General features: G+C 41.0%; 1 protein-coding gene and 1 long non-coding RNA gene across 9 annotated transcripts in view; one reads left to right on the forward strand and one right to left on the reverse strand.

Moving 5' to 3' along the window:
- LAMA2 (laminin subunit alpha 2) overlaps window positions 1-20,001 on the forward strand; it is a 374,353-nt gene that overhangs the window by 332,111 nt on the left and 22,241 nt on the right. For 4 of the 7 annotated variants that reach the window (XM_081856105.1, XM_081856108.1, XM_081856107.1 and 1 more), the window contains 8 exons: window positions 1,868-1,992; window positions 2,919-3,081; window positions 5,594-5,738; window positions 7,155-7,296; window positions 9,580-9,591; window positions 13,141-13,261; window positions 15,614-15,790; window positions 17,406-17,554. In XM_081856105.1, the coding sequence (XP_081712231.1) occupies window positions 1,868-1,992; window positions 2,919-3,081; window positions 5,594-5,738; window positions 7,155-7,296; window positions 9,580-9,591; window positions 13,141-13,261; window positions 15,614-15,790; window positions 17,406-17,554 (1,034 nt within the window). The remainder of the gene's footprint in view (window positions 1-1,867; window positions 1,993-2,918; window positions 3,082-5,593; window positions 5,739-7,154; window positions 7,297-9,579; window positions 9,592-13,140; window positions 13,262-15,613; window positions 15,791-17,405; window positions 17,555-20,001) is intronic. The other 3 variants (XM_081856106.1, XM_081856110.1, XM_081856111.1) reach the window with 1 other exon arrangement.
- LOC309338824 overlaps window positions 1-20,001 on the reverse strand; it is an 82,575-nt gene that overhangs the window by 32,445 nt on the left and 30,129 nt on the right. The gene's annotated exons all lie outside the window — the stretch shown is intronic.

Genomic DNA, 20,001 nt, shown 5'->3' on the forward strand with positions numbered 1-20,001 from the left:
TAATTGCTTCATGAAAAGTAGCAGGTGCTTGTGTGTCTTAGATTGCTAAATATCTGGAATTGAAACTAGCTCACATTGATGAAGTGAAACATAAAAGAAGATTGGATACTTTAGAAAAGGACAAGTTCCTCTTGGAACAAATACTCTAAAAGCAGTCCATATGACCTTAGCCAAGTATTTTGGGGGGAATTTAAATGTTAATATTTCTGGCTTGTGAATAATAATTATAATAATAGTAATAAATCACTCCCAACTTATTAATTTAACTTTGTCAAGAGTCTACTTTGACTGCTAAACAGGGAATCCTAGTTAAGTTCCCAGCTTCTCTTTCGGACATTCTAAGGCAGCATTCACCAGATGGTGTGATGGGACCACACCACTCACCTGACCGCTGGTCAATTGTGTTGCTGCTGCTTACCAGGAAGAAGAGGGAGAAGGAAAAGGTAGTGGTAAGATCGGCGCAATGCAGAGGCACTGGTCGGAATTCTAGGTTGGCTCTGCCAGAGTATTTGCACCTTGCTAACCATGCCACCCCCTCTCCCCATCTACCTCCTGGTAAGCAGCAGCAGCAGAACCAGCCAGAAGTGAAATGGGAAGCACCAGCCAACCACATCATCTGCTACTGGCAGCATTATCTTTGCAGAAATCACCTAATGGATCTGCTCATATAGTATGGAAGAGCTTTGGGATTCTCTGAGCTTAGAAGCAGTAGAGAATCTCAGGCACAGAGACTGAGTGCTACCTCCCTGGCCCCTCTGTCTGGCCCTTGGGATTCTCACCAGGCCACACCCCTCACAGCCCTGATCCATGCCCTTCTCATGTGTTTTGGCCTGGCAGGGATGTGTTCTTGAATGATGATAATGCCTTTGGATTGCCTGTATGGAGGATGGAGAGGTGTGTGCAGAAACCTCTATTTTTTTCAAAACAAAATAAAAAAAATTCCTTCCAGTAGCACCTTAAAGACCAACTAAGTTAGTTCTAGGTATGAGCTTTCGTGTGCATGCACACTTCTTCAGATACTCTATTTTTTTGTATGGATGGAATGTGGCCTACTGTACAATGTTAAGAATCAAACTTGTTCCACCCACTTTCCCCCCTGGCCCTGCACATCACTGGCATATGGCTCCTACAAAGTTGCCAGTGAGAGAATGTGGTCCTTGACTGAAAAGGTTCCCTACTCCTTATCTAAATGGCTTTCCCCTTGGAGAAACTTTCACATGGCTTGAATCAAGCAGGTAACACATAGCTGCTTGTTTGAGTCGGACAACTATCAGTAGGAAGGAAAGGGTGTAATGAGCAGTTATTCTCCAGGATTCATCTCATGGAAACTTCATTTATAACAATGAAGTTTTTCACAACCACCAGATGTATAGCAAAACATCAGACTTTCATCAACTATTAAATGAGTTCAAAAGGAGACTGTTTGATATTCCAACTTCAACTGTGAGCACACTTTATAATGACCGGGAAACCATGAAACGATGAAGGAGGCCAGTCCACAGTTTACCAACAAGGAGAGCAGCCTCCATAGTGAGATCCACTTAGAATGGCTTTGGGGGAAGTCTGCAGATCAGCCTGCTCTCGCCTCCTTTCATCACCGTTTAGCATCCTAGTATGTGAAGCCACACAGCTGACCTCATTCAGCAAACTAGCAAACTTCTTGTTTTTCCATTAGTGTACATTCCTGGACACAAAGGATTGTGTCCATTTCAACCACTTTTCCACATCAGTTGAAGACTAAAAAGTACTTGGGGACTTTCAAACAAGCAAATGCTATCTGCCTAATAAACCAGTGGCCATGTATTCACAATACCATTGTCCATTAACCAAGAGCTCAGAACTCAGTCTGGATGCTTTCTGTTTCCAGAAATCTGAAGCTGTACGAGTTACTACTTTCACCGGCTGTATGGGAGAGACTTATTTAGACAGCAAACCAATAGGACTATGGAATTTCAGAGACATTGAAGGAGAGTGTAAAGGGTGTGCTGTCAGGTAAGATTTTGCTGTATATTGTCAATGTTATTGCTATTGATGTGCAGGTTACCTAAACAAAAAAAAGTCATAATTCTGTTAAATACCAAGTTGCCTAAATAAATTCTCCCCTGTGTTTTCATGCTTCTCTTCAACAGTTTCAGTATAACAAATGCCAATTACTAGACAGAAATGAATAACCACATATGGCTTCATAGATACAAATCTGTGCTTATCAACTATAAATGAGGCATGGATGTCGGAAGCTAAAGATATATCTTTTAAAAAGTTAAACCTATTAAGGTTCTCTAAATATCACCTCTAAATATATTATAGCTGGTTCATATGGCCATTTTCATATAGGAAATGACATTTTGAAGCCACCCTAATTTGATTTTTTGGCATAGGAACCAAGCTCGTGAAAGTCTGCTCATGCATATCCAATCCATGTCTGATTGACTGGTCAACATGCTAAACAAGATAATTGTAGAGTTTGCATACAACACAGGACTAATTCCTTCCTCTTCTTTTATTCTTCATAAAGTATTGATTTGAAAACACACAGTGGGGGTTGGGAACCTCCGGCGTGTGGGCCAGATTTGACCCAGCACAGGTCCAATTTGGCCTGTGGGATTCTTTCCCCCAAGCAATGCCCACCTGCCCTACATATGTGATGTCTGCTGTGGAACAGGCTGAGACCCAGCTTGATCAGCTGCGCAACTGAGTTCCACACAGGGAACTTAAATGTGCAGCTAATCTCTACAGAATGCCGGGGTGATTTCACTGCTCTTTACTTGCAGCAGCTGCACAAAACATTTCAGCTTTGAGAAGGTTTGTCTATGTGAAATAGTTGCCAGCCCCTGATAATGCTTTTTCATGGTTGCTTCTATGTAAAGCAGTTCTGGAAGTTCTGATTTAGATTTTGAAAATTTCCCTTTCCTCCTCAGCCCACAGGTGGCAGATGGTGAAGGAACTGTTCAGTTTGATGGAGAAGGTTATGCTTTGGTGAGCCGTCCAATAAGATGGAACCCAAATATCTCCATGGTCATGTTCAAGTTCAAGACATTTTCTTCCACTGCTCTTCTGATGTACCTTGCTACAATAGATTTGGTAAAACTTGCCTAAATGTTTCTTGGCTTCTTTCATTAACATTATGAATTACACAGTTCCTTGTAAAGAGATTAACATGCATGCTTTTACACTCGTGATGAATGTCACTTAAGTGAAGACACTGGGTTTAATGACTTCTGTGAGGCCATTTATAGTCAATCTGTGTGATTTGCAAGAACATAACCAAGCAGCTTGTATAATGCTTTGCACGGAGCTCTGTGCAGATCATTACAATGATTATTCTTACAATTTATAATTTGTAAAAAAAAAAAAAAAAAGTTGTATGGCAAAAGACTCATCAATAATGGCTATTGGGTTTTACCTTTTATCTGTTAGAGTTAGGCATAACATGGTATCAAAAACATTTCACCAGAATGCTTTTGCTTTTGTTAACAATTACTTTTGTACCTGGTTTTTTGTTAGCTTCCTTGGGTGTAAAGGAAAGGAAAGTGGGACATACATTTTTAGGTAGACATCCTTCTCCATGTGTGGGTACAATGTCTGCAAACTAATAGATTTGCATAGGGCAGGATGGGGAAACCCGTGGTCCTCCAGATGTTGCTAGACTACAACTCCAATCAACCCTGTCCATTGGACATGCTGGCAGTGGTTGATGGACGTTAGAGTTCAACAACATCTGGAGGGCCGCAGGTTCCCAGGCTTGGTAGATCCTTATTCCTTACCTATTACCATGCACAGACATTACAAGAACATTACAGAGATTGGGAGGTCAGTGTACACTTCCAGTGCCTCAGCTACTTCTCCTTCTCTGCACTGTGGAAGCTACTTGAGATCTCATTCTCAAGTAAATGGTATAAATGTTCTCATCTTCTGGGTGTATGTAGACATATCTAACATCAGAGTTAGAGAACCTGTGACCCTCCAGGTGTTGCTGGACTTCAATTTACCATCAACCCTGTTCATTGCCTGTGCTGGCTAGACTGATGAGAACTGGAGTCCAACAATGTCTGGGGAGACATGGATTTCTCACCTCTGACTTAAACCCATGCCTGGGCTGCCTAATTAATATGTCTGTATAGAACAATCATGCGTAGAAATGCATAGCCAGTGCACCTGCATCCTCATTTGAAATAATCAGCCCTTGCACATGAGTTGCTTTGTGCACCAATATAATTTTTTGGGGTGGTAGGATTAGCTCAAAACCAGGCATCCCCAAATTCAGCCCTCCAGCTGTTTTGGGACTACAACTCCCAACATCCCTAGCTAGCAGGACCAGTGGTCAGAGATGACGGGAATTGTAGTCCCAAAACAGCTGGAGGGCCGAGTTTGGGGATGCCTGCTCAAAACAAAGGCCCGTTCTAGTCAACTGGAACTTACTGCTGGAACAAGACTACAAGCTGCACTCCGACAGAGTTTCATTTGACATTGCTGCTGTCAACAGAACTGTGAAACTCCTTCAGAATCACTGCCGATCAGACATTAGTACAGAGAGGGGTGGCTAGATATTAGATATATGAAGTCTACACAGACCTCCCAGTTCCCATAGAGAACTGTAACATGTTCTCAGGTGATAAAGGAAACAGTCCCATAGGGATCTATCCATTAGGTGATAATCTAATTATAGGGATTTTAACTGCAAACTAACTTGTCATTGTCCTAGTTCTTCCCTTAGAAATGGAACCAGCTGTAATAAACAGATGGCAAGAAGTTCTGTATAGATTATACTGCATGTCTGAAATGTGTCAGTTATTGGCAAATATAATGAGAACTTTGACAGTTCTAGAGATATTTGTGAATGTCTGAAACTCCAATATGCACTGGCAAATGCAGTCAGTCACTTAAAGTGTGATCACTAGCATTTACTTGTTATGGGGTTGTCAGAATATTGATATTTACCAAATGTGGACATTACCAGCAACACATACGCAGAGGGTGGTAGTGTTTGCAAAAACAGGCAAGCAGCCCATGGAATGCTGTGGCAGTGATACAAAGAGACACCTAAGTTAACCAAGCATGTATGAAGGCACACTGGTCTTTTTCAGCTTTTTTCTTTCTTTCTGACACAAAATCCTGTAAGAAGAATATTAATTTGGAGACTTGAGTCGGAGGTTATTTATTATTTTTCAGATCATTTTTTAATGTTATCAAGATCTGTGTTGCAATGATGAATGCAAGCGACTCCACCTTGCTGTTCACAATAATTTACTGCCTGGTTGGAAATTAAAGAGCAGCATATTTCCACTTTATTCATTTACCTTCTTAGGAACTGAGGCGGTAACAAATTAACTTCACCTATGATGCCTTCTTTGAACTAAACCTCTATTAAGAAATGGCAGAAAAATAATCTTAGATATTGTTGGGAAGGGGGGCTAGTCACTATTTGAGATTACTTTCATCAGAAAATCAGCTGTCTTTCAAAATCTCACAGTGCAATCATCAGACTACATGTTTACTCAGAAGTAAGTCTCATTGAGGTCAGTGGGGCTTACTTTCAAAAAACTGGGCATAGGACTGCATCCTAAATAAAGTTTCTAATGCTTCTCATTAACAGAAAGATTTCATGAGCATAGAGCTCAGTGATGGGCGTATTAAAGTCAGTTATGATCTCGGTTCAGGAACAGCTTCTGTTGTTGGCAACCAGAACCACAATGACGGGAAATGGAAATCATTCACCTTGTCAAGAATTCTAAAACAAGGTGAGTTCCTGCAGTGATAACATCATAAACGTCCTAATTATCTTATCCAGCACAGCTAACTATCTAATCATGGAGAAGATGATGTACAAAATTGCTGGGTTTAGAAAGTTGTAAAAGAAAGTGATTTAGCAACTTCTTTTGCTTAAATTACAGATGGCTCAGGTTAGCTGTGACTGATTGCAGTGTCAAACAGGTCTCTTATGATTTTCTTTTGAAAATGGTAGCTTAATTTTTCAGGCATAATTCTGCCTTACAGCTACCTAAATTATACTCTAAAATGCATCTGAGTGAAAAATGTTTTTTTCATGCAGTGCCCTGATGTTGTTCAGAGTTCATAAAACAAACCTACACTATTTTTGTTAGAATGTAAATTGGGTTTTGTACTTCATGGTGCCTTTCATAACTTAAATCTATCAAATTGCTTTCAAAATGTGGAGAGTTAAAATACTGATGGCACAGTATATCTGTCTACGATACACAATGGGCCCTTTTTGCACATTGTCACAGCCCTTTGTACTGCAAGGAGAAAAAGACTCCCCATAAATGACAGGCAACTTTAATTTACATGACTGCTAACGTTGCTGCCGAATTCAACTTAAAATAAAAATGCAATGAGAATATTTCCAAAGGCAAAATATCTATAGGATGTCTAATCAAGCCTATAAGAATTTCATACATCTCTGTTTGAAATAAGAAAGCTGAGCTGAAACAATCTTTGGCTCCAGTTGATTCATGCTGTCTTGCTGAACCCTGAAATCCAGAAACTTCTCTGTGTATGTTCACCAAGGTAAACTTTTGCAGTTTTGTCCCTGCCAAAATAAATACTCTGCAGTCGTGGAAGGGTCACAACCCGTTTAAGCAAAGTGACTAGAATAAAATCCTGATCACATTGGTGGTATTACATATTTTATTGCTCTTTTGGTTTTGATGGATATTCCAGTTTGTACATTCTCAAAAATATTTTCCCAATCAGTCAACATGATAAAATAGGGATAATTAAGCTTGGGGCTATAGCTGAGGGTACAGGGGGGAATCTCTCCCAATGAACTGTCTGTTTTAATAATTCTGAACTTTTTGGGGGGTCTGACACATCCATTTCCCCCCCCCTTTGCATTTTTAATTTTCATGCTTGCTTTTTTGTTGTTCTTCTTCAACTGTGTTCTGCTTTTTCACCCTTAGTGGTTTCTCTCTTCTTCCTCCTAGCAAGCAGTTATGTGCCATTCAGCTAGAAAAGGCTATTCAAAAACCAATCACTGGTATAATCAGAATGTACCTGGTCATACTTTCCCCTCTCTTAATTGAAAAGAGGGAAGGGACAAGTGTGTTTGCTCAAGGAAGGAAGAAGTAGTTATAAACATTTGAAAATTCTTCTGTAGCTCAAATCCCTATTTAATTTTTCTTCTTATATTTTCTCAGCTAATGTATCAATTGTAGACATAGACTCCAACCAGGAAGAGATCATCACAACAATTGCTACAGGGAAGCACTTTGGCCTCAACTTGAAAGCCGACGAGCCCATCTATTTTGGTGGATTGCCAACACTGAGACGAAACCTAAGGTAATGGCACTTAGCACATAGTCAACTAAAGGAATTCAGGAACAGCAATTGTTCTCTAAACCTTTTCTTAAGGATTCATGAAAGGATTGCACACAAAAAGGATACTTATGCCACATACCCTATTCTGAAACAATACACGAACCAAAACACAGTGAACCACTGAAATTCACACTTACCTGAATTTTGCAGGGGGCTTCTCCAGCCAACTAATGCATACAAAAATGCTTATACCTAGGACAAATTGTGCATACAGGTGCATATATTACTGAAAATAACATACAAAAATGCATTATATGGGGACTGGTGGAGAAACAGCTGGTAGGAAAAAATTGTAGTGTGTCTGCTCCTGCCCATAACTTATCTGCTCCAGGCCCTATCATTCCAGGCTCAATTTGCACAGATGAAGCAGTAGCCAAGTTTAAAGAAATGTGGTTGAGGCACAACATGTAGCTCCATCCCCACTGCCCTGGTATCCGTTTTCATTTTCTGTTTAATCGCATATGAACTCAAGATAGAATTTCTTGCTCAGCTTAAAATCAAACTCTGGAACAAACTCTGGAACCTTTATCAAAGTTTACAGAAACATTTTTGCAATGGAAAAAATATCTCTGGTACAAAGTGCCGATACTGTGCAACACAGGTAAACCCATTCACCTATATCAGTTCAGTTTCCATGAAAGAATAACAATGATGAAGTCATTGCATAGGCAGAGAGATCTAGATAGGCTACTGGGCTGCTACAGAGCCAAACAGCCACTATTGCACTGTTATTGTTGTTTTAAAATTTGCTTGTTAGCTGTTCAGGTCACAGGTCATTTTTAAGAAATCAGGAATTGAGCTGCAGCTCAACATAAATGACCTTATTTTGTGTGTCATGTAGAAACCTTAACATAAGAGCTGTGCCACATAAATTACAGCTGTGTCATCAGAGTATCCAGTGGCCATCTAGACACGTCTGGAAACTCACAAGTAGGACAAGGAAGTTCCATTTGGCTATTGTGGTTAATGTCCTTTGAGAGACCCGTTTTCCACAAATGCTTTTTTAAAAGCTATCTAAGCTACCAGCCTCCACCACATAATGTGCAACTGAATTCCATAAGTTACTTGTGCATTGTGTGAAGAACTTTTATCAGCCCTGAACACTCTACCAATCAGTTTTGTTGGGTGGCCCTGAGTTCTAGTATTATGAGAAGAAAATTTCCCTCAAGCCACTCTTTCTCCATCATTTTACATACCTGTGTTATGTCCCAGTTATTCCTCTTCTTTCCGAAACTCCCAAATGTTTCAGCTTTTCCTTATAGGAAAGGTGATCCAGCCCTTTGATCAAGGAGAATGATACAGTGGTACCTCTGGTTACGAGCTAAATTCGTTCCAGAGGTCCATTCTTAACCTGAAACCATTCTTAACCTGAGGTACCACTTTAGCTAATGGGGCCTCCCGCTGCTGGCGCGTGATTTCTGTTCTCATCCTGAGGTAAAGTTCTTAACCTGAGGTCCTACTTCTGGGTTAGCGGAGTCTGTAACCTGAAGTGTTTGTAACCTGAGGTGTTTTTAACCCAAGGTACCACTGTATTGAAGGAGGGTGCAACTTAAAGATGATGGAAGATTTTCCATAGACCTCCCCAACTAGCTATCTCCTTCGATCCAGAAGGACCCAGCGATTGCTGGCAATGTTTGCTCTCTCCCAAAGGATCCTAGGGTGCAGTGGCCTCACACAAGTGATGGTCAAAACTGCCAGTTGATATTGCAGGCCTGAAAAGTGGGAGAGCCCATCAGCTACTGCTGGATTTGCAACAAGCCGTTCTTAATGCCTTACCCTCAGTGAGGGATCTTGTCTGTGCCCTGTCCTCTTCCCTTCACCAGCAGGTCTAGGTGTCTTCCCCCTCTATAGAGAAGGTAGTCCAGGAATTAGGGGGTGGGCTTAAGGTTGGTGGAAGCTCCTCCAGCCTAGCATACTTGACTTTCTTGGTTAGAACTTCTGTTATTTACAGACATTGTGTGGGGCTGCAGAGAAAGGTGGTGGTCAGTTGGCTAATTTTTGAAACATTCTGAGGATTTCTGGGTCAATTGCTTCCCAGCATGCAAGTCTTACGGAAGGGCAGTGGGTGGTTTGTTAAAAGCCATGGGTGTATATTTTAAAGAAAGTGGCCTGAATCTTAAGCAGACTGAACAGTCTGTATCATTATAAGAATTTGGTTTGTTATAAATGTTATAATTGCAAATAATAAACACAATTGTATTTTTTTTCTTCCTCTCTCTCTTTCTCTGTTCATTTTTATCCTAGTATGAAATCCAGGTAAAAAAAAAACCAAAAACCGTCAAATTTCAAGCAATACTTGCATGCCTCGCGCTCTGCATGGGTTAAGCGCAGCTTGCAACAGGTGGCGAAGCAAAAAGCAATTTGTGTCTGTATCTGTTCCAGCTGTTGCTCTGGGGCTGTTCATTTGGCAATGGATCCTGCTGCAGCAAATCAAGCTGCTCCTCAGTGCTTAACACAGCCTTGCCGCATGCTGCGCACACACTTGCAGCAACAAACACTTAGCCTAGCATCTTCACACAGCTGTTTATATCTTGCTGTGTTGGGTTTTCTTTTCCTTTTTTTTTCCTTTTAAAAATTAATTATATCAGAAGTACAAGCTGTATTTTTTAAAAAAAAATAAAAAGCAGTTAAGAGTTTCTGTTCAGCACAGAGCAAATTAGTGATGGAACACGTGCAGAAATCTGTGAGAATGGAGTGTCAATCACAAGAGATTGTTTATTTTCTCAGCAAATTGCAGGGAGGGACACTTGACTCTCCAACCTCTCCGTGCAATGCAGGCTCTTTCTGGCATATATGTTTTCTGTATATGTTCAGGAACCTAAGAATTGTCTTATTGGATCAAGTCTCTGTAGGCCAGCAATCTGCCAGCAAAATAATCTCTACCATAAGCAGAGTGCAAGGGTGATAGCCTTTGGCTTGCCCCAGAAAACTAATATTCATAGGTGCACTGGCATTGTACTTGGATATCCCCACATAGCTATCCTAACTAAAGCCTGAACCCAAAGTCTTCCCAAAGGTGATGAAAGGGGGGCAGAACTTCTGTAACTTTCTGAGGGGCGTGCAACAGTCTCCACGATTTTAGATGTGGGGTATTTTTATTTACATTTTACAAGGTGGTAAGGGCTTTCTTTCTTTTTCCTCTTCATCTCCCTCTTAAGAAGAAAGCCACACCAGCCCCCAAGGCAAGTGATGTTTTAGTGAGAAAATCTTGGCAGACAGGCTGCCTTTTCTATACAAATATGGGCCAGACTGCCTCATGGCAACAGTATTCTGTGACCATGTAATCTTAGCTTGGCTTACTTCTTAAAAGGACAAAAGAAAGCAAAATGAAAGTTTACCAGCTTGTATATATGCAAGTAAAAAAAGAAAGAAAGAAAAACCTTAAAGAAAACACAACTGAAACTTTAACCATCCATTCCCCAAACATTTAGCACCATCTCCCAGTACCACCAAAATTTGATTGGGACATATATTCATTTTGAGTTAGTCTCTCTTGATGAGCCTGGAAACCCTGCTTATCTTCCGCTGAATTATAAAAAGCAAACCTCAGCCTCCATATTTTGCACATTGTCTAGACAACTACAATTATTTCCTCAGGTGCATCTAATAAAGAGGGATCCCACAGATGAGTTCATGCAATGTTGAAATTTGAATTTAAGTTAAAGCATATCATAGCTCTTATACAGAAATAAATTATATCCTTTTGGAGATATTTTTGGCAGCCCCAGAATTAAAGTCTGTGTACCTGAAGGTTGCCCAGTGAGGTAGAGTCTCACACTGCTGTTGTTATGTAAAACTGCATTCAAGTGGTGTTGGGAAAATTAGATGGTTCTTGAGGCTCAAAGGATGTGTGTGTGTGTGTGTGTGTGTGTGAGAGAGAGAGAGAGAGAGAGAGAGAGAGAGAGAGAGAGAGAGAGAATGCATGTGAAAGAAGATGCAGATAAATCTTTTCCATAACTTTCTCTTGAAACAAATATCTTGGTGAGGGTCATTTTTAGCTGGGAAATGTCAGGAGCGTTGAAAGGTTTAAGTACCCTTTTTCAGCACATCTGTGTGCTCAGACACAACCCTCCCCAGCCTGCTATAGCATAAGAAAAACTGAGGTGGGAGAGAGAGTTTTAGAACTTTGATTAACATGTAGTTTGAGCCTCAGTGGCTATGAAACTCTGGCAAGATTTGCTTGGTGAGACAGATGGAATTACAGGTTGTTAGGCTGCAGAAAAGCTCTGCTACTGTGGATCAGTGCGTGAAGAAAATGTAGGAGATGAAACATAGAAAAATTTTCAAAGTTGGAAAGAAATTGTGTTTGCCTTTCTCAGAACTTTCTGAAGCTCTGTTGGTGCCCACAGGGAGACTTTAGAACCTTCAACTAGCAGTAACATAGAATTGAGATTTTCTTTTGTTTCTTTTTTTGGTATGAACTCTAAAGTACTTGCAGCTTTTGAAATAGACATGCTATGCTTTGCTGAGATGCTACAAAATGCAAAAATAAAAAATAAAAATGCCACAGCAGAAAAAAGCTATTGGGGGACATCCAAGTTGTTGATATTCTATATTATAATGTTGTTTTTAAATTAAGATTGTAGATATATTTTTGTGCATGTGCATATATGCACATACATATATGGGTATATGAACTGGGCTTTCTAATTCTATGAAATGTGAATTGTTTTTTACCTTATTTAATACTAATGTTTTGTATTATTTTCATGCGAGTATTTTACTTGTCTGATCTGGTCAATTGGCCAGATTGTATCCACATCTCAAGAGGCCTAGTCTTTCTTTCCATCAACCGTTAACATGGATCAGAGGGTTAACTGCAGTTGCTGCTGCTTCAGGAAGGCTGCTGTTTCAGGAAAAATCAACATTTATGAAGCAGCTTTTCCAAGCCAGAGGAGTGATGTGTGAATATGATAAACATTCAAACAAAACTGCTCCTGGTTTGGTGCTCAGTATAAAGGCTTCTGAGAGATACTAACACTATCCTTCTGCTGCTCTTCTGGCAGATCACAAAACTCAGGCTGTGGGTATTCAAGTGATAGAATCATAGAATTGTAGAGTTGGAGGGGGGACCCAAGAGGGTCATCTAGTCTGCAAAGCAGACCCTCTGCAAAGCAGAAATCATCTCATCAACCATGACTGTGCTGGTGAAAATAAGTTGTGCTCCAGCACCATTTTCTGGGACAAAAGTCCCTCGCCTCTGCTATATTCCTGAACATAGGAGAAAGTTTGAATTCACAGTAGGTTGCTAACATTTTTGTGATGTGAGCACAACTAAATAATTGGGCACGTGGCTCATATGTTACTTCTTCCACATGTCTAAAGAAAATACTTCATGTAAATAGGCAAACTGTCAAAAAGTTTTCTAACCTTTATCTTTCTACACTTCTTGGAGAATAACCTATTATTTTGTCATCCTGTTACATTTTACACAGAGATAACAGTGACATTAAATGCAGAAGTAGGGAAAAGGTCTGTATCTTTGGTAAATGACGAGAAGCAGAATTTATGTAAAAGGCTGAAATCCAAGGGAAGTTAGTCATTGATAACTTTATTCTTCTGGTAGAATGTTTAGCATTTTAATATTCTGGACTGTGCTATCATCAATTATTATTATTATTATTATTATTATTATTATTATTATTATTATTATTCCCATTGAAATCTGTAGGTTTTGTGACCTACATGACTAACATCCTCTGGATTGTGGTCAGAATGTTTAAAACAGTAATATGGAAAACTGTTTTAGCCCTTTTGTGACTGTTTTTACTCATGACTAAACCTGCTTTGACCTTATTTTTGCAGGCCTGAAGTAAACACAAAGAAATACTCAGGCTGCATCAAGGATATTGAAATTTCTCGGACGCCATACAATCTTCTGAGCAGTCCTGACTTTGTGGGCATTACCAAAGGCTGTACACTGGAGGTTAGTTTGCTTTCCATGTTTCCTTCAATGATCTTAAAATGATTGCTCCATGTTTTATCAACAAGCAGCTCTGGCAAGGAAATTCCTGAGGATGAAGGAGGTCGGCGTGGTGCAGTGGTTAAGAGCGGTGGACTCGTAATCTGGGGAACTGGGTTCGCTTCCCCGCTCCTCCACATGCAGCTGCTGGGTGACCTTGGGCTAGTCACACTTCTCTCTGAAGTCTCTCAGCCTCACTCACCTCACAGAGCGTTTGTTGTAGGGGATGAAGGGAAAGGAGATTGTTAGCCACTTTGAGACGCCTTAGGGTAGTGATAAAGCGGGATATCAAATCCAAACTCTTCTTCTTCTTCTTCTTCATTCTGTGACATACAATTCCATTAACAAAGTTGCCCCACTGCCATCTTGCTTGGAGGAAGTGACTGCTTCCCCTTCCCCCTCCCGTCACTCCTATTTGTATGGGACTTACAGAGTTGCAATGAGGACCTACAACATGTCATTCAATTCCCATGGAAAATTGCTTCTGCATGATTATCGTAATGCCTAACACTATTTGACTTGTGGCCCTCTTCATTATCCATCTTTCCGAACAGCTATCACTGAAACATGGAGCAAGCTTGTTTTCTGCTGCTTCAAAGGGTAGGACTCAAACCAAATTACAGAAAGGAGATTCAGAGTAAACATTAGGAAGAACTTTCTGATAGTAACAGCTGTTCAACGATGGAACAAACTATCTTGGAAGGTGGCAAACTCTCCTTAATTGGAGGTTTTTAAACAGTGGTTAAATAGCCTTCTGTTAGGAATTCTTTAGCTGTGATTCCTACATTGCAGGGGCTTGAAGTTGATGGCCCTTGGGGTTCCTTCCAAGTCTAGAATTTATTATTCTTTGATCTTCAAGATGAGACCATTTCATTTCAGTGAGTTGTACAAAAGTAGTCCTTAGCAGACTGCGGTCAGAATTAATCCTGAATATCATCATAATGCTGTATGTACAAGCGGTCCTTAAGCAATCTCATGTTTTTTAAAAATACGATTCAATATTCTGTGACATACAGCCCCTCTTCAGTTCATCCTTAATATCTCCCAGTGTGAGAGCTGTAGAGCCATGGGCAGTATATGCCTTATTTATGAGTTGGATTCAGGAGACGAGCTGAAGTGCTTAGCCCAGATAGGAAGGCAATGACAAACAGTGGAGCCTAATGTATGAGCGGATTCGTTTTAAAGTGCAAGCAACCACACTGTGGGGACAAGGCAAGTAAAGATAACCATAAAGTGTGTGAAGCAGAATCCTATTCAGATTTAACACCACAACTGAGGCTCACTTGTCAGGATTTGGATCTTCCATAAAGTACGTCACATACCAGTGGGGCAAGGAAGGGCTGGGAAAGTATATTAATGAATTAAAATGGATTATTTTTAGGCTGCATCCAAAAAGGCAGCAAGTGAATAATTCAGTAAATAAATACATTAATATTACATTTTGGAATTGTGGAAGATCTTCTGCTGGGCAATTCCCATCACCAGTAACCATCAGGAAGGTTTTGTGCACGTGACTTAATTCCAAGAAAGTTCTCTGCATATTGACAAGTTCTCACCAGTGTTTTAACAAGCAGGGAACTGTCTTGAAAATGGTTGTGATTAAAAACAACAACTTGTTTTAGTTTCAAGACCTAGAGGCTGTTTGCAGTTCAACTTCCATGACTGGGGTGAACAGGCTGCAACCCAGAGACCTGTGGTATCTCTTGAAATCCTCCCTGAAGGCAGCCTTGAGGGTTTTTCTCCTTGTTCTTTCCTCGGTCCAGCACATGTGGCCCTTTGGAATCGTACTCACAGCAGCCAGTTGGGAAAGAGGGCAAGTGGTAAGATGAGGAAGTGGGGAAGAGGCTGCAGAACCCACACATCTCTCTGCACTGGGGGTTTTGAAGGTACTGTGCTCTCTGACTTGCAACTTGTCGACCCTAGCCATGACTAGCTTCATCACCATGTGACCCCCAAATTTTGGCTCCCTGTCAAACTGACTTCCATGACTCAGGATGCACACACATCATACTTAAAAACCAACCTCCCTCCCAAAGAAAAAGAATATTAGGAAATGTATTTGGTTAGGAGTACTTGCAGATCTCAGAATAGTCCGTGTTGTGTACAAAGCCTCAAAATAATAATGCTGGAACAAGACTGGACTGTGCAGTTCTTTTTAGCTGAATCTACTTTTCCAAATGTTTTCTGATATTGGGTGATTTAACAGATGGACAAATGTTTGCACAGCACTTTGAATGTAAACTGCTGAGCTGTTTATTATTGCAAGAAAGTTTTCCTGTTCTGTGTCAAACTCATCCAGTCCCTTCTTTTCTGCAGAATATCTACACAGTCAGCTTCCCGAAACCGGGCTTTGTGGAGCTGCCACCAGTCTCGCTCAATGTGGGAACAGAAATCCACTTGTCCTTCAGCACCAGAAATGAATCTGGCATCATACTCTTTGGTACTAGTGGGGCGCCTGTACCCCCACGGAGAAAGCGCAGGCAGACTGGGCAGGTACAGGATGATACCAGAAACTGGGTTGCTTGTTTGCCACATCTTCATTGGCCAAAGATATTGTTCAGCTCCTGCACTGCAGGGACTATTTTGTCTTTATGTTGTGTGGGAAGGGAAATAAGTTGGAGATTCAGAACGTTTCCTTGAAAGTTGTTCCTATCAAAGTTTGAAGGGGAAGAGATCTCATTAAGCTGACATATCAGACGTTTGGTCCATTTGGTACACCTAGACAAGGGGCTCCCAAACATTTTGGACTAGTGGGCACATTTTGAAAGCTGAGAGAGTGTTGGAGGAGACAATTACAAAATAGCTGTCATGGAGGAATGTGTGGCATAACACAAAATTATGAGAGATAATCGCCTCCACCCTGAGCCAATTTTGAGGGTTTGCAGAAAAATGAAAACTCTGTCAGGCAAGTGGAAGACCCTGCACAGGGTTTCTGCTGGTTAGGTAAATTCCGCCCACGCCATTCTCATTTCAGACATCACTTATTAGGTACCTGCAGAGTTTAAAGGTAAAGGGACCCCTGACAATTAGGTCCAGTCACGGACGACTCTGGTGTTGCGGTGCTCATCTCGCTTTACTGGCCAAGGGAGCCGGTGTACAGCTTCTGGGTCATTCGAACCAGAGCAGCACACAGAAATGCCGTTTATCTTCCCACTAGATCCCACTTTGATGTGCTTTTGAACTGCTAGGTTGGCAGGAGCTGGGACTGAGCAACAGGAGCTCACCCCGTCGCGGGGATTCGAACTGCCGACCTTCTGATTGGCAAGCCCTAGGCTCTGTGGTTTAGACCACAGTGCCCTATAAAATTATTTCTAGGACCTACCCAGGGCCACCACTGTAAGCCTTCATGGGTGCCATGGCACCTGCAGGTGACCCATGACCTAGACCATGGGTCATGTACCCTACCACAGATGTATCGTTATTCCTCTTGATATGTCCATAATGCTGCTGTTCTATGGTTTCTGCCCCTGTGAACTAAAGAGAGACATAGCAGGAAACACTTAATGTACTATACAATACCTACAGGACAATGTTTTGGTTCATTTCACGGTTTCTGTGAAAACTGTTTTACCATTTACTTAACAATCACTTGCTACTGATCAGGCAGTGCAAGGGTAGTCCTCCAGCTGTTTTAGACTGCAGCAACCATCATCTAACTGTACAGTGGTACCTCAGTTCTTGAACGACTCTGTTGACAAACATTTTGGAACCCAAACAGTGAAATGCTTCCATTCTCAAGCATGCCTTGGAAGTCGAATGGTTTCCGCTGCATGTTTTTCAGTTTTCTCAATTGAATTTGCGGGCAGCCCTTTGCGCCTTGGTTTTCGAACATTTTGGAACTCAAACAGTCTTCTGGAACTGATTACATTCGAGAACCGAGGTACCACTGTACTACATTTTAGAAATCTGTGATAATTTCAGGCCACTGTCAGTCATGGCTAAGATTTGACATGTTTATGGTTCATCCGTAATAAAATAAATGGAAGCTGAAAGGATGAAAGTGTTCTTTTCTGCCATACAGGGAGGGTGTGGCACGTTGTTTGGGAATGATCTTATAAATACACAAAGGCGTTAAGGGCTTCCTTTAAAATGCTGGTTCCTATTGCAGGCCTATTATGCTGTGTTCCTGAACAGTGGTCGACTAGAAGTGCACGTCTCTACCGGAATAAGGGACCCTCGCAGGATCACCATCAAACCTGCATCTGGCGAGTTTCATGATGGCAGAGAACACAGCATCCGAATAGAAAGACTCGGAGGGTAATAACTCAGAATATAGGGGTACTGTAACCCTGAACATTTGTTCTAGCCCAGTAACTGAAACTATGAGGAGAGGAGAATGAAATCTCTGTGCAGCTTTCATTTAAAAGTCATCTTCTGACAGTGATGATTTCATTATGGCATAGGTCATGCTTTAGTGTAGGCATTGCCGCTTAAGATTTTCATTAATCTAAATTGCTATGTTAACCTTTGATACTTTTTGCAAATACACTTTATTAATCTAATTTGTGTGGCTGAGGAATTGGATCTTGAACTAATATTAAGGAACAGATTCCAATGAGAAGGAATAGCAACATCAAGACCTAACGACGCCCACGCCGAATTCACAACACCTGAAACTTCTTTATAAGTTTCTCACATGAAACTATGGGAAGGTTGGGGATTGATGCCTTCTGAACTGGAAAAGGGCCCTATATCTTTAAGAGTCAGGGCAATCGGGAGGAGAGAGGGAATAAGGAAAAGGAAGAGCTAAAGTGTTGGTGGCTCGCAGCAACATAGCAACGTCATTGGTTCACACTAGCACATGCTGCTAGTTGCCGTGGTGCAGGTGCAGTGTTTGAACATTGTCTTAGATGTTAGGGATAAATCATGTCTAGAAGTCATGGAATAGGATACAAATGTAATAATCAACATTCAAGGGGGCCCCTGCCACCTGTTTTAGGTGCAGTCCTGCAGATGGCAAGGAACAAAAATGAAAAAGATCTGTCTGAGGTGGGGGAAGGGGCTTTTTAAACACATCGACACACATGCCCTCCAAAATAGCACTATCAATCCAGGTATTTATGCCTGCAAGAATTTGGTGCAGCCCTAATGTGCATCCACTGAAAACATAAAATAACAACATAAGATATATAAATAATGTAACATAAGATAATACTGATAGCATAGCGTAAATCACTCATCCATCTACCCTACAATGCTTCTGGAGCCACCATAGGCTATGCTGGCTTGGAGGCCAGAAAGGATTACTTTGGTTATTAGTTTTTATCCCTTATTATGTCAAAGCGCACTTTCTGTTGGAGGCCCTGCAGCTCTAATAAATATCTTAACAAGTAAATCCATTCATTCCATTTCCTCAGAATCTTCCTCGTTCTCTAACCCATGACCTTATTCCCAAGCAAAAACATGTTTTGTCAGCCTCCTTGGTACTTGTTTAAACTTCAAATTCCTAAAGTCAGGTTTTTAATTTTCTTTAAATGTCACCATAAATGACAAAATGCAAGCTGACAAGTATTGATAATACTACAATATCTAGCAGAATGCAAAGGAAATCCTTTCACTTAACAAACCAAATAATAATGCTGTATATAATACACAGGATTATGTTATTTGCTACCCTGTAAGGACTGCTAATGCCAGCTCATCACTGCTTTTACAGCACCCTCTAGTGGACAGAAATACAGAAATAGGCTCATGCTTGTGATTTTCGTAACTGTCCAAAACACATACACAACAGACTTCATTTTCCCATAAACTGGGCTGGAGTAGAAATGAACAAACCTCTTCATCTGCTAATCATTACCCAAGCTTTATTTTATTAAAAGCAGAGGACATTTTTGAAAACTCTTCAGAAAGCTAATTACCCATATGATTATAAACTAATTGCTTCCCATTCCAGGATAATTATAGGACAGCATTGAGGACTAAGGCATATCATCATGTCCTGGTCTTCTGCATCAGAGTGCATAAAAATTTTATCTTGAACAATAGCAGAGGGCTTCGTAAATTATTAGGGATTTAACCAGGAACAGGTATTATCAGCTACAGGAGAATCAAGCAAGCCTAAGAATGTCCAGCTTTACTGGTAAGAAGGTATTCAAAAATTGAGAACATCTAATGTGGAGTTATTGCTATTCCATTCGCTGGCACAGACACCTGAAGCTGGGGGGGAACTCAGGATCATTTAGCCCAGCTGCAAAACCTTCGACAGAATGTAAGAAAACACAAAATGGTTTCTGCAAGTTTTTGCACAAATGCACTGAGCAACTCCTTCCAGTCCTCAGGTAGCCTCACATCTGGCCCCAGTATATATTTTCATCTTTGGTTGTACACTTCAGCACAAATATTACATTTTGGAATACCCAATATTATCATTAAGCTGAGGTGAATGAGCTGCTGTTGGGCTCTCGGACATGCCCACCCACTTTCACACATATTGCTTTCAGGATGCTTATAAAGCTATCCATGCAATAATAATAATACACTGTCTGCCACCTTATGGATAAAGTCCCATTGGACTCATTAGGGCTTTCTTCCAAGTAAACCTGTATAGGGCTGCAGTGCATGACATTTGCAGCACCGGGTTGCATCCAGGCCACGCTGTGCTCAAGCCACACTGTGTCCCCTCCTCGGTCAGGCCTCTCCCAGACACACATATACTTGGGCCTTTCCTCAAAGACTTTTCGGAGAAAACAGAGCCTGCGGTC

Source organism: Podarcis erhardii (genome assembly GCF_964252035.2).
Source record: "Podarcis erhardii genome assembly, chromosome: 3".
NCBI lineage: Eukaryota > Metazoa > Chordata > Lepidosauria > Squamata > Lacertidae > Podarcis > Podarcis erhardii.